Source organism: Lolium rigidum, chromosome 2, assembly GCF_022539505.1.
Source record: "Lolium rigidum isolate FL_2022 chromosome 2, APGP_CSIRO_Lrig_0.1, whole genome shotgun sequence".
NCBI lineage: Eukaryota > Viridiplantae > Streptophyta > Magnoliopsida > Poales > Poaceae > Lolium > Lolium rigidum.
The window spans coordinates 274806560-274820867 of NC_061509.1; the positions used below are offsets into that span (position 1 = coordinate 274806560).

Here is a 14308-nt window from a genome sequence, read left to right on the forward strand (position 1 = left end):
GTCTACGATGCGGCGGCATGACGCCTCAGACGAAACCGCCAACAGCTCAATTACAAGGATTGCACCTCGCTCGAGGAGGCGGAGTAGTTGGCCGGCTTCGAGAACCTCGTCACCGCCGAGCAGGCGCCGCCTCGCCATTGCGGAGGCTGATGAACGTCCACCATGGAGGTGTGAGCCGGCGCCTTCCCGCAGAGCGTCCTCGGCGTGCGTGCCTTCTTCGTGCAGGAGAAGGCGGAGCGCAGGGCGAAGGAGGAGGTCATTCACACGTGCTAGCGGTTCATCGAGGCGCACGAAGCCGGTCCAACGAAAAACATCGAGCGATAATGATGAATGTTGGATTGAAATCGTCGGGATCGGACTTCAACTTCTCCAATTTATGTATTTTTAGATGTATTGCATCCATTTAATTATCGTTTTTGTCGTTGTTTTAAAACCTATTATCCGTGGTATGTTCGATTTTATTTTCAATCATATATACGTAAAATTAGATTTTGCCCTTGTATTTTACAGCGTCTGATATTTTTCGCGTCTGGAAAATCTAGAGATACGCTGCACCCATAAAAGCGAAAACCAACTATGTATAACTTTTTTTAGCGCGCCAAAGGTGCACACGTCCGTTGAAGATGCTCTTAGTCAGAAGACATAGTACGAGTACAGCGTACACACGTGAGATAGATCAGAACGATCGAGAGGACACGCGCGTCCACATATCTAAGCAGAAAACACCTCGAACAAATTTACAGTGGAGTTTCTACAATTTCTGCAACTGCCATCACCACCGCAATTGTCGTTGGAGACGAAGGAAAACCATCGCCTCGAAGGGGCTTTGTGAGCCGTGGCCTCGCCCGGTCCGGGCCTCGTCTATGTGCGTTGGCATAGCCATACCGGAGCTAGGCGGTCCTTTAGTTGGCAGCCACCGCATGCCGAGTTGGCTTGCGCTCCGTCTTCTATTCGGTCTCTAACGCCATTTTCCCTCACTGCTGATGTGGCTGGAGGTTGCTGTCGGTTGATGATATGAGCTTGGAAGTTGCACGGTCGGCTCTCGGCGGACGACGTAGCGGTTCTGGTGGCTTCTCTCCCATGTCATGGGGATGACGTGGAGTGGGCGGGGGGGTCCTAGCATCGGTGGTGCATGCTTCGGCAGTGGCGGCTCCTAGATCATACCTTGGAGGCTTTGTTTGTTGACAGCGGGCTGCTCATGGGTCCTTGGAGCGGTGGGAGTTGATTTCGGGTGAAAGCCCGGCGCTTTGGTGCCAACGGTGACAGTGCCCGCAGGTGTCGTGTCCCTCTTGGGGCACCGTTTGTGGTCACTCCCATGTGCTAGAACTCCGGGTGAAAACATTCGACCATTCTTGGTCTCAATGATAACCCTCTTGGGGCGTCGTCGTGGAGTTTGGATTCCTTTGGTCGGCCCTCGTTGTCATCGGTGGGCATGCTCAGATTCTTTCTTGGGGCTCTTCAATCCCGACGTAGGGCCAACCATCGGCGGCCTCTTATCTTTTACACATGCCATTGGGGTCTTAGGTCCCTGTTGTCCGCCGGGCAGATCGGCGCCTCCACGGCTCGGAGTGGGAGGGTAAGAGGCCCTTCCTGGCGACAACTTGGTGGGTGCAAGACGACGTCATTGTCCCATGGTTTCACAAGGAGGCAGGGTCTCAACTTTAGTTGGTTGTATCTTGGAGGGTTTGGCATCTCCTATCCTTTCTTTGTTTTTATCTTTGGTTTGCTTTGTAAGAGGTCTCCATCACTATCTTGTATCAGTTTGGCCGTGTGTGGCTTTATTTATAAGCGATGTGAAATCCTATTTCGAGGAGATTAGAGTCAATGGTAATTCCTTTATAATAGAGAATACAGTGGATGCAATGCAATCCTTATGAAAAAACTTGAGTGTGACACAGTCCTGAAATAAAATAATAATAATTTTCAATATTATGGCTGAAGGAGGAGACCAGGACATAGAGTGTCTCAAGGAGGTCAAAGTAATAATTCTTCGCCTGAGGTTGAGTTAGGACTTTTTTTTTTGAAAGAAAGGTAAAAGGTTTGCCTTAATTCATTAATAGAGAAGAGAAGAAAGTTCGATAGTCAAGGTCTTATGGTTACAACCCCGGCAAAGGCAAAAGGTTTACTCTCCCGCTATGAAAAGACTCAAGTGCTTAGCACCGGCTACAACTCAAGTTCTAGCCTCCCATTCCCGTGGAAAGAATGCATGTAAATTTCTAGTGAAACATCAAACAATAATGGATTGTACTGCCTGCAGCTGGATGTCGGTGCTTTGCTCGAAAGAGGCAACAACGTTTGATAGCATTATTAAGATCAACATCTGGTGATTGGTGATCATTCAACTTTTACAAGCGTACCAGGTGATTAGATTTTTTTCGTGTAGTCTGTCTTATGTGCGCTTATATTTAAATATTCATGTTGCCATGTTGGTATGTTTCAGCGTAAGCTGGAAGATTAAACACCTCGTTAAAATTTGTTTAAGATTGCAGCTTTCTTTCAAGGAATTACCAACCTGAGAAACTACTTGTTTCTTCATCGGAGGGTGGAGGTGTGGAGCTAAGTTTCTTTTGTCGATTCCCGTGGGCTGTGGCTATGTTTAGTGCTGCAGATGATTGAACGTTTTGGCTATGTTTAGTGCTCCCGGAGCAGAGCCCGAAGCAAAGAGCAGCTCCGACAGATCAACTCTGTCACGTTATCCACTGATTTGTACTCCATCAGCGCAGACATTTAAGATGTTTTAAACATATTTAAAATAAACTAGTAGATACATACTGAGAGGAAATGCATTTTTATGCATTTGAAAATCAAGAACGGTAAGAGAAAAGGAGCTCCCGCTCCGCTCCCGTGCGGCTGAGCCGGGCCGCACCAGAGCCCCGCAGATTTGGCGAGCGGCCAGCCTCCCCGTCTTCCCCGCCCTCGCCGCCACCAGCGGGCGTCGTCGGGCAAAGCCCTGGCGGCGCAGTGGCGGCAGGGAGCCCTCCTGCGCGCGGGATCTGGGCTGCTCGGCTCGGCGTCCTTTTCCGGCGGTTGTGGCTAGGAGGCGACCGCACGGTGGCGGCACGAGGCGGCGTGGCTGCTGCGTGTGGTAGCTCCTCCATGGAGGGTGGTGGGGGTTCCCCGGCGGCCGCGTTGGGCAGCGCGTCGGCCAGTTATGGAGGTGATGTTGCTGCCCTGTGCGCAGTGCTCTTGCTAGCATGGTGTTGGGCGGAGCCGTTGTCTTCGATGTGGTTTGCCTCCACGTGGTGTGATGCTTCTGGTTCGGGTCAACGAACTCTCCATTTCTGGTGGTTGGGTGGTAGTCGGTGTTGTGGTTGCGAGGGTCATCTCCTCTTTACTCACCCATCAACTTGCAGGCTGCAGCAGGTTTGCCGTTGGGGATGGGGGTGTTGTGGTTTCGTAGTGGCGGCCACGGTGGTGACGCACTTCCCGCGCGGGGGGGGCATCGTGTTTGGGTGTCGAGCCCCTCTGTCTTGCCATCAGTGGAAGAGTACGTTGCTTCCCTCTGTTTTGGTGTGCTCCATGGTGATGCAGATGACGGCCATGGGTGCGGTCTCCTCTCCGATGCTAGGTGAGTCGTGGTGGTGGTGGTGGTGGTGGTGGCTTCTTCTTTCCGGCTGCTGGGCTCCAGTGTCGGGTCCTTCTCGGAGCTCTTGGGCACGTTGAGGGTGCTCCATGCGAGAGTGCTCAATGGGTGTGTCTCTGCTTTGTGATGCCCTTCAACTTTAGCCGGTGGCACACAAGCGTCGTCTTGGCCGCGCGTGACCTTTCGGCCACACCCACAATACGGGTGCACGTTGTGTGGTCTCGGATGCGCGTTGCCCTTCGATTATGTGGATGGTGCAGTGTCGTTGCTAAGTGTCGGCGGACCAGAGCCGTTTGATTGCTCCGGCGAGACGTCGAGCTGGGTGTCCTTCCGGTGTGTCCTGAGGGCTCTTCCTTGTGATTGATGTGCTTGGGTCGCGATGAGTTTTCTCATCGCCAACCGCCCGCCAGGTTTGCGGGGTGGCCACTTTTTTCTCAATCGTGTGTGTTGTCGGTTTGTGCTTCTCTTGTTCTTCTCCTCCACTGTAGCATCCTCCGTGTTCTCCGGTTTATTTAAACCTATCTTGTAGAGGCTGAAAAGATTTATAGGCAACTTAACTAAATATATGTTTAGGATGGCTTACACCTGCTGTACTTACAGTCAAAAAAATTAAGAGGAATGAATCTACGCACTAAAAGTAGATTAGATAGACACAAAAACTAGTAAACCTTTAAAATACCTTGAACATCTTATAAAACCAAACAGAGAGAGTATATTAGTAGCACATATAGCCGCCAAGGTTTCTGTAGGGCGTTAGGAATCTGTACCTGGGATGAAATGCTGAGTCAGAGGAAGAATAGCTAAGCGGACATGTCAAAAAAATAGCTAACCGGAACTTCTTTCATTGTGATCAAAACTAACATTTTCAATTATATATGTGCAGTCTGTCTGTCGGCTGGCAAGTTCTTTTTTGGGTGGGTTGTGTTGCAACAGCAGTGCATCTTTCCGAAAGACCAACACCAGTGCATTTTTCTGCTGCAGTCTCTCGTTTAATAAGGAAGTACAAAGGCACGACGATGTGTGAACCATTAGTACAATTTGGTATTATCTCTATCCATAAAAGAATGTTTATTTAAATTTAAATATATCTAGACACTTTTTACTGTATAGTTCTGTTTCAATTTAGATATTTCTCCAACATCTTTTTATAGACGGAAGGAAGTACTATCCAAGTTCTCCTAAAATTCACGGCATGTTTAGTGAGCAGTGGGTTAGATTGCGTGTAGACTTGGTCACTTGGGTGATCAGTCGGTCTCACGGATTCCTCGATATTTTTCCTAAGGTCAGATAATAAAGCACAATCAATGGGGAAAAATCACGGTCCCGAGATACAAAATACGGTTTTGCTAACTGTAAATTATATAACATAAATCTTGGTTGTCTAAAATTGCACATAGCTTGGCCTCAAATACGTAAAGTCCACAAAATGATGTTGGCACGAAAATGCTATGATATATTGGTCTAAATGCTCACAAATTTTATTATGATTTAAGAATATTCAAAACAACATATTATGGTGACAGAAGCGTCGAAGCAGCAATCGGACTCCTCACAACATGCTTTCTAGACACCCAGCTCAAGCTTCCCTCTATGTGTCCCATGCTAGAGCTTCCCTCTATGCGTTCTCCTCTACCAAGTTTTCTGCTCACCGAAATACTAAACATTTTCTTCTCGCCAGACTTGGAGAACACCAGCTTGTCCGGGGTGACCTGTATGTTTAGTGACTTGGGCGCTTCCACCTTTGCCGTGTACGTTGATGTTTCTGGCCCAACGTTTGTTACCGTCCTGTTCACGGTGAAGGGCGTCGATGTCAGTGGCACCATTATGGTCGGGTAGTTGAGTTCAATGCCCTTGACCTTGGATAGCTTTGGGCATGTCAAGCTCGAGTTATGCACGATGGTTGCCAATCCTTTGTCGCCTAAGAGCCAACATATGTAGCCGGCGTAGTCGATGATGTCGAGGTCATACACAAGGCCAGGGTCAGCAGCTTTCGCAGGGTTCACATGGCCAGATCCTATGGCATAGAGGCTTGCATTCTTGTGATTCTCGTCCAGGATAGAGCCACCAGTCTTGTTCACAGCATCCGCCGTCGTCAAGATGGCTGACTTGATGGCCGCTGGAGACCAGTCAGGATGCAAGCTCTTGATAAGGGCCGCGATGCCACTAATGTGTGGTGTTGCCATGGATGTGCCGGATATGATGTTGGAAGGCCCTTGTCCAGACTCTGTGTTTGGTGGCCATGCAGCGAGAATGTTGAGTCCAGGTGCCAATATGTCCGGCTTGAGCACACCCATGGTGTTAGGGCTAGGACCTCGGGAAGAGAACGATGCCACGACGGGGGAAGGCTGGACACCAATCAATGTGTTGTTGTATGTGAGAGTGGCACCCATGGAGGTGGCCGCCGATGTCTCGAGGACTTCCCCATCAACTGGAGTCACCTGCACCACACTAGAGTTGAAATTCCGAAGAACAGTAGTGTACCCTTCATAGCAAGAGAGCACTACACCAGCTGCTCCGGCGTCCATTATGTGATGAATGTTGGGATGAACATCCGGGCCCATTTCAGCACAAACCACAATCTTTCCGGAGATGGTGTTGTTATCGAGATCATTATAGTTGCAGTCTAGTCGTTTCTTTTCATAGTGGAGAGGGTAGACACTTGAGCTTGATTTCGTCACCTGCGTCAGTGCTTCGCCATCAATACGCTTGCCATTACTGAGATGAATGGAAGAACGGAAGCTTCGGTCCACCGAGCCGGCAGCGACTGTGAGTAGCCATGGCGCATCGTTGGTGACTGAACCGGCCACGGGGCCATCGTTGCCGGCCGCGCAAACCACAACGATGCCTCTGGATACCGCGCTAAATGTGCCAACTGCGACGGGATCATAATCAATGCTTAGGGACCCTGTGTCAAGTGAGATCGAGAGCACGTCCACCCCATCCTTGATGGCCGTGTCGAGTCCAGCCAGTATGGTGGACTCGTCGCAACCACTAGCAGTACACACCTTGTACATGGCGATGTGGGCACCCGCAGCAATTCCAGCTGCGATGCCCGCTCCCAGGCCATGGTACGACGCACCACTAATGAAGTTCCCGGCTGCAGTGGATGATGTGTGCGTCCCATGCCCCACTTTGTCGCCGGAGTCTTCGCCTCCAACGAGTGACCGGGCACCTATGAGCTTGTTGTTGCATCGCGCTGCCTTGCATGTGCCCTTCCACTTTGTCGGCGGTGGTGGGATGCCGTGATCGTCGAAGGAAGGGTGTAGTGGATAGATGCCGGTGTCAAGCAACCCGACAATGACTCCCTTCCCATATCCAGCGTCCCTCCAGAACCCTGTGTTGTTCCTAAGTCCGAGAAACTCCGGTGTGTGTGTGGTCATGAGTTGTCGCCTCCGGTCCCGAAATGCACGGATGAATCCTGGCTTCTTGGCAACAATATCAAGCTCCCTATCAGCAAGCTTTGCAGCAAAGCCGCTGAACACCTTGGTATAGGAGTGGATAAGACGTGGCTTGCCCGAGTCACCAGCATGCAAGCTCGGCAAGAAAGACTCGTACCACCGACGGTGTCCATCTTCATCAATATTTGTGGGCAGTGGCCCGACGATCACAATATAAGTATGATAGGGAGAGGTTTTCGTGGCACTCTCATGTACTTTTGCAGGAGCTGGATTCACAAAGCAGAATATGGTTGTAGGAGAGAAAGTGCCGAGAAAGAGAAGAAATAGTAACAAATTGGCCAAGGATGCCATTGTAGATTGTTCAACACCTAAGTGAGGAAAGAAGATGATGGTGTGATGCAATGTCCAGCTCCCGTTGTTCTTAATTTATACTCGTCCCAGGAAAGATATGGTGTAACGTATCCCGAATAAATAATTGAGACTATTTGATCTTCCATATCTACTTGGGAGGCTAGATATCTGCCGTACTATTAATGTGCATAGTGGTAAGAGATCTTCAAGCTATTATGGCCATATCCTTCTAAAATATGCATTTGTGTCTTTCCCTTTAGAAATCGTTTGTTCTTGCATGCATTGGTGGAGTATGATCTTTATAAATGTAAGAAATCTTGAAGCTGTCAATACCCATATCCGTCTAGATATGCATGCATTTTTTTTCTTTACAAACTGCTATACCTGTCGGTGGAGTGTGATCTTTCTAAATATAGATATAAATGGTGATAAGAAATCTCGGAGCTAGCTATTAATAGCATATCCAGACAAATATGGATGTGTATTTTTTTATATTTACATATGGTTATACTTGCATATCTTGGTAGAGTAGTATGATATTTTATATCAATACGGTATATTAGGCGTGATTATTAGATGGACAAAACTTGCAAAAATAATGTGTGTTCGATAGACATAAATAAAACAACGGATAAATAATCTCCGATGGCAGGTTCACAGCCCAATAACAACCTTGTTTTCTTCATATATGTGGCACAATTGACATCAGCATCGGATGTCCAAATGTGCGAATACTGATATTTCAATATCATGTTCTCTACAGATCTGTGGCAACATCGACAGAGATGGAATTGAGCCTGTTGTTACTACATTTTCTGCAGTGACTTCTTGCTTAAAAAGGAAGAAAGTTTTTTTTTTTGAGGAACCAACGGGCCGACTGTCCACCTGAACTCAATTTTTCATTAAAAACATGACGGGTACAAGGGTGTGACACTGCAGGGCAGAAAAAACATCAACATGGGTCTCAGACGGCATACTGCACCCTATAAATAGAGGACATGGTTTAGAAATACTACGTGATAGCACTGGTGGAAAAAGGGCCTTTGGTCGCGGTTCGCAACTGCCATTAGTCGCGGTTGCGCAACCGCGACCAAATAAGCGCGACTAAAGCCCCCCCTAGTCGCGGTTGCTTACGAACCGCGACTAAAGGCCCGTCCACGGGGCGCCGAGCGACCGTCGGGCGGAGGACCTTTAGTCGCGGTTCTTCTGGCCAACCGCGACTAAAGGCCGCCGCAGGTTTAGGGTTTTAGCCCCCCCCTAAACCTGTTTTCTTTTTAATTTGTATTGTTTTATTTCTTTTGTGTTTTATTTTAATTTTGAAGGAGTTTCACATATTCTACGGTACTACATACATGCATATGAATGTACAATTTCAAACAAATTTGAAATTAGAACCGAAAAGAATTCAATAGGAATATTCAATATATATTCAATATCATCGGATGACCATATACAATTTTGAACAAGTTTCCATACATAATTTAATGCATATGAAGTTCTACGTCCTCGTAATAGTGTTCTCCTTTAGGATGGAGGACTTCCCTCGTGAACCATCCAGCTAGTTCCTCTTGAAGTGGTCGGAAGCGAGCTTCTGGAATAAGCATCTTCCTGAGGTTATTCCTCTTCTCATTGTTATCACTCGGAACCCGCTCAGAGGTGTATCTCCGGATCATCTCACAGACATAGTATCCACATAGATTGGTCCCCGCTGGCTGAATATCGCCACCATTCTTAGCCATTGACCGCATAAAATGTAGCTCTTTTTTTAATTCACCGACCCTTTCATCTGAGAACCGTCTCCAAACCCTACGAGGCAAAGAAAATTAAATGAACAAGAGAGTTATTAGTTACTTGATATTAGGAAATGAACGAAATAGGCCGATCGATATAGAGCAAATGAATGAAAATAATTACTTCTGCAGCATTCTTCTCATGTCGCCCCAAAGCTTTGAATCCAGAGTCAGAGAGTCGTGGACGAGACATTCTGAGGTGTCAAATTTAATTACTAGCAGAATCCAATGGAACCTGCGGACACGATACATGCACAGTCATGGATAACTCATCGATTAGCCGGCCACATACCATGCATGGAGTAAACAAAAGAGAATGTGATCAAGACAGAAACACTCACCCAAAATGGTAAGGAAATAGAATATCACTTTTGAGTTCCTGCTTTGTAAGAAACTGCCACAGGTCTTCCTCCACGTCGGCGGGGTGATGCTCTAACACATATCCATTAACGATGCGTGGGTCAATGAACCCAACATAATAGATGTTCCTTACTCTACATTCCTTAATCTTCATTTTGCATATATAATAGCGTACACAACAATATAGTTAGGACATATATATAGTGCAGGCAATATGAACGAGATGGGGTAGAAATAAATCACTTACATAACGTAGCAACTGATGATAGATTTGTCAAGCTCGCGCAGATTGAAAAGCTGGAACAATTCACTCAGATGAATTTGTACATAGTAATGTTTGAAGTGATGCTCATATCTAACTTCAGCATAAATATATTCTTTGGCGTTTTTATTTTTTATGTAACCCTTGTACCATTTCAGCAGACTTGTCAATTGTGGAGGTAGATCCTCTTCTGCGCGCAGGCTCGACGAGAGGCACATTCGGCACATATGTAATTACTACCTCCTTCACTGGCGCCTCATCAAGGCCTAACAGTTCACGAAGAGTCATACCTAAGTTGGTCGCTTGTTCTCTGGCACTCGTTACAGTCAATCCCTGTGCTGCCGCAGCTTCTATGATATCGGGGGCATCCGGACCGGCGGCTTTCACTATAAGCGGGCAATCGATTGTTTACTTTGTTCCCCGAGCTGGGCAACTCGTTTCCCGCTTTTTTTTTTTACTTTCTAATTCTTTCTCGGCCTCATCCAAGGCTTTCTTCTCCTGCTTCTCCGCCCGCTCTTTCTTCTCCTTGAACATGAGTGCCTGCCTACGAAGTTCACGTGCATAGTCGTCAGGCAGATTCTTCGCGGCTTGGGACGGTGTGCTCAAAAATGACTTAGCCCACTTCTTTTGCTCATCAGTAAATGCGGCTTGGGCTCGGGCTCTCTTTTCTTCTTGCGAGTCCGCCTTCCATTTCTCATAATCAGCGGTCGCGGCCGCGTCGACTTCCTCGGCACTACGTTCCCAAGACCTCGTGGGGAGAGGCTTCGGTGATGGCTCCGGTACCTTTGTTATCTTAGGTACATAAGGGTCCGGGTTAATACTCCGGGACTGCTTACGCTTCTTCGCGGAGGTGGATTGGGGGCGCCGGTGCGCTACACGCCGGGGCGGACTAGGGGGCGGCGGCTGCTTACCCGCCGGAGGTGAATTGGGGGGCGGCGTCGGCTGACGTGAAGGAGGTGTAGGTGAAGCACCACCACCACCACCACCGCCACCACCACCGTAGGGGGGTGGACTTGTTGGCCTTGGCGCCTGTTGCGGTCAGAAACCCACCGGCGAGCAACGACGGGCAACACAGGAGAGCCGGGAGCAACTTAGGGCTGCGGCTGGCCCTGGTCCCTCCGAGCGACGGCCCGCAAAGACTCCGGCACGCACGTCCGATGCTGGTGCAAGGGCGTCCCACCTGACCTATACACGGTCGGGGAGGTGATGGAGATGCCTCGCTTAGTTTCCTCGCATGGCATACACGTAAACATTAAATACGAGCCTCGATCGGCTCTCAGGTTGCCCTGTGAATCGGCTCAAAGAGCCGATCCACCCATGATTCGTACGAGGTGCACAAATATATGGTGGTCCTGCTTGATCAAAATGAAGCTAAAACGATCTACTACGATTTAGGGTTTTCACCGCATAATCGGATCATCCTACTCGTGATTGGGCCTCGCGGCCACGCACGGTGATCGTAAGACGATCCTAGACAGGGCCTAAAAACCAACACGAGGTTGATCCCCGGAACATCCTGTCTAGGGCTAGCAAACTACACCCTACGCATCGCTGGATCCTCCAACCCTTTGTAAGGCCTAACTATGCAGATATTAAACTAATCCTTGAAGAACAAGGAGCAACCATGACGGATCGGATCTACTAAATAAAGATCAAGCGGGGTGCCGCCCCTACACCTAAGATAGGTGTAAGGGCGGCTAGATGTCTAAGGGTTGCACGACGATAGCATATGATACGAAGAACAATGCTAACCCTAACACATCTAAGATAACTACGTTGCTCGCCATCAAAAAGGCTTCAGTACGAGCAACGCATGAACGGCGAATAAACTTGTACTGCCTAGATCGCAAGAAACCCTCGAGACAAGGGAGTTGGCGATGCGCCTAGATTGGTATGTGGTGAACGTGATTGTTGTTTATTTCATAAACCCTAGATACATATTTATAGTCCGTAGACTTTCTAACGTGGGAATAATCCCAACCATGCACGAGACAAACTCGACACGTATCCTACTATGTTACAGATACAAGGGCAAACTAGCCCAAACTTTGCATATAAGGCCGATTCACGTATATTCTTCCACGTATATTCTTCAAGCCCATCTTGATCGCGGCCCACCTCTGATTCGGTCAAATTCTGGTGATAACACATGTCCCCCTGGTTTTGGAATTGATAATTCCAAAATCACTCTGCTTTTCATCATCGGGTCATGTCGTGGCAAAACCGTTGCAGTATCCTTCATCATGATGCCTTGCCTTCTCAGCTTCTCTGCAAGATTTGACAGCTTTAGCCTCACCTCCTTGGAAACTGCAATAGTATTAAATCTTCACCAGGCTCCCCTTATTTAACTGTGCGTGGCCGATTCGCCTCTTCATCCCCCTCTTCTGTTCTAGCTATCGGCACCGAAAAACCCTCTTTTCCTGTAGCAATGTCTTCTTCTTCCTCTGTCTCCTCCGGCCTCTCTTTCCAATCCTCTTCCTCGAGCGAGCCAATGTCGGAGCCAGAGTGGGACTTCAACTTTGTGTCAGATGGCCCACCAGAAGCCCTCGTCGGATCAGATGGCGACCTGCCCCTGACTGATGGGGAGGGCGACCTCCAATTCCTCATTGAAGGGGAACTGGAGAGCAAGAGCAAGGACGACCTCCACTCCTGGAGGAACCCCACTTCCTCTGATAGGGAGGAGGAAGAAGAAGACGAGGAAGAAGAGGAGGAACAGGAAGAAGAGGAGGAAGGTGACTCCTCCTCCTCCGCTGGGTACCCGCCGGCGAAGCGCTTCCGCGCTTGGGCGGACAGTGAAGATGATGATGACGAGGATGAAGAAGCTCCGGACGAGGGCTGGGGCGGCAGTGACGAGGAGTTCTCCGGAAGCAGCGCCGGTGGCAGCTACGATGCTGACGACGAAGGCAGCGAGGATTAGTAGAGTAGGATTGGTAGTACTCGGGCAATCGGCTCTTCTTTTGCTCCCCCTTTCTTGAGCAATCGGCTCCTCATTGTAAAAAACCCTCCTTTTATTAATGAAGAAGTATTTCCAATCAATCTTTTTGCCGATAGTCAAAGTCAAACGATCTCCAAAAAGAGCCGATGGCATCGCATCGGTCTCTACCATAAAAAACGCGAGTAAGGCCGACCCAGGTGCCCCTCCAAACGGTAACCTGCGACCTCCGTCTGAGAAAGTGAACTCAGATCCCCAAATCGCCGCCCGAGCAGTTCCATCTCACGGCCAACCGCATCCCAGATCTCGACCGCGCCGCCTCAACTCCACAGCGCATCCAATGGCGGAGTCATCCAATATCAACGCCATGGTCTCTGGTCTGAAGGTAATCCTTAACCTCCTCTTGCCATTCGAATCGACGCTAGGATTAATAGCAAACACCTGAATTAATGTTCCGTTCCGTTATGAATTTTAGGTTTCAGACATCCTACTGCCACATCCTTCTCTCGCAAATTCTATGTGCCTCGGTCCCCGCTCTTCTGAGAGCTCTGCTCTCTTAATTTCATGCGAGGCCAACAGAATCCCCTTTGTGAACCAGAACTTAGATCTGTCTTCCTGGGCCGACTGTCTGCGAGCCTGGCCTAATCCTCCTGAGGGTTGGGTGGCATGGTACAATAGAGTATCCAAAACCCACTATGCCACCTGGGAAGCCATAGGGATAGCCGATGCCTTGTCGTTATCATTGTCCCCCTTGAAAAGAATGAAAATATTCTGAAAACCATCGGCTACTTCTGGTCTGATGCACTGAACTGCTTCATGTTTGGTCACGGCCCTATGACACCGACTCTGCTAGATGTGGCCATGATCACAGGCCTAGACATTGCATCCCCAAGCCCCTCTGCATTCAAGCTGCCGAAAGTTCCTTTCACCCTTTCCTCCAAAAAAGAGTGTACCAGCTGGGGTGCCTACCTCACTCGTTATATGAAAACCAAAGGCCCCGTGACAGAGAGAGAACACACAGCCTTCCTGAACTTCTGGTTGGAGCACTTCATATTCTGTGGCCCATCGCTTGCCCCTACCAAAAATTACCTTTCCCTGGCCTATGAACTCGCCAAAGGCACTCAACTTGGCCTCGGCAAACTGTTTCTTGGAGAGGTCTATCGGTCTCTTCCACTGATGTCTGTCAAACTATTCTCTCAGAGGACAGTTAAAACTGGAGGCCCCTGGTGGTTTATTCAGTTATGGGCTCAGCTGTACTTTCAAAACCAGATCCCAGACTTCCCACCCTTGGCCACCTGCACCTTCCCAGATGCTAATGGAAAGGAGATCCGATGCACCAGCTATGGCCAAGCTTTGTATGGTCTCCCAGGCAGCAGGCTGATCCCTAAGGAAGCAGCAGGGTGGTTCAAAATTTTCTTCCAAGGTTTGGACAACCCCCTGTTCTTTCCTTATACTGAATCGGAGAACTTTGAGAACCTGGTCTCCTTCCGATTGGACAACTTTGCCGAGGACGCTAGCACCCGGCAATTGTATTCTATCATGATTCGTCCTTGCTTTCTCCCAGTTGGTATGAGTACCTCAAACCGGATCATCAAGCCTGGTTATGAGTCTTACCAACCGGTGGTGGTAGCC

General features: G+C 48.7%; 1 protein-coding gene across 1 annotated transcript; it reads right to left on the reverse strand.

The window, feature by feature from the left end:
- Nucleotides 1-5094: 5094 nt before the first annotated feature.
- On the reverse strand, nucleotides 5095-7332 carry LOC124690966 (subtilisin-like protease). Its single transcript, XM_047224273.1, has one exon. It carries the CDS (start codon nucleotides 7330-7332, stop codon nucleotides 5095-5097), a length of 2238 nt encoding a protein of 745 aa, XP_047080229.1.
- Nucleotides 7333-14308: the final 6976 nt, after the last annotated feature.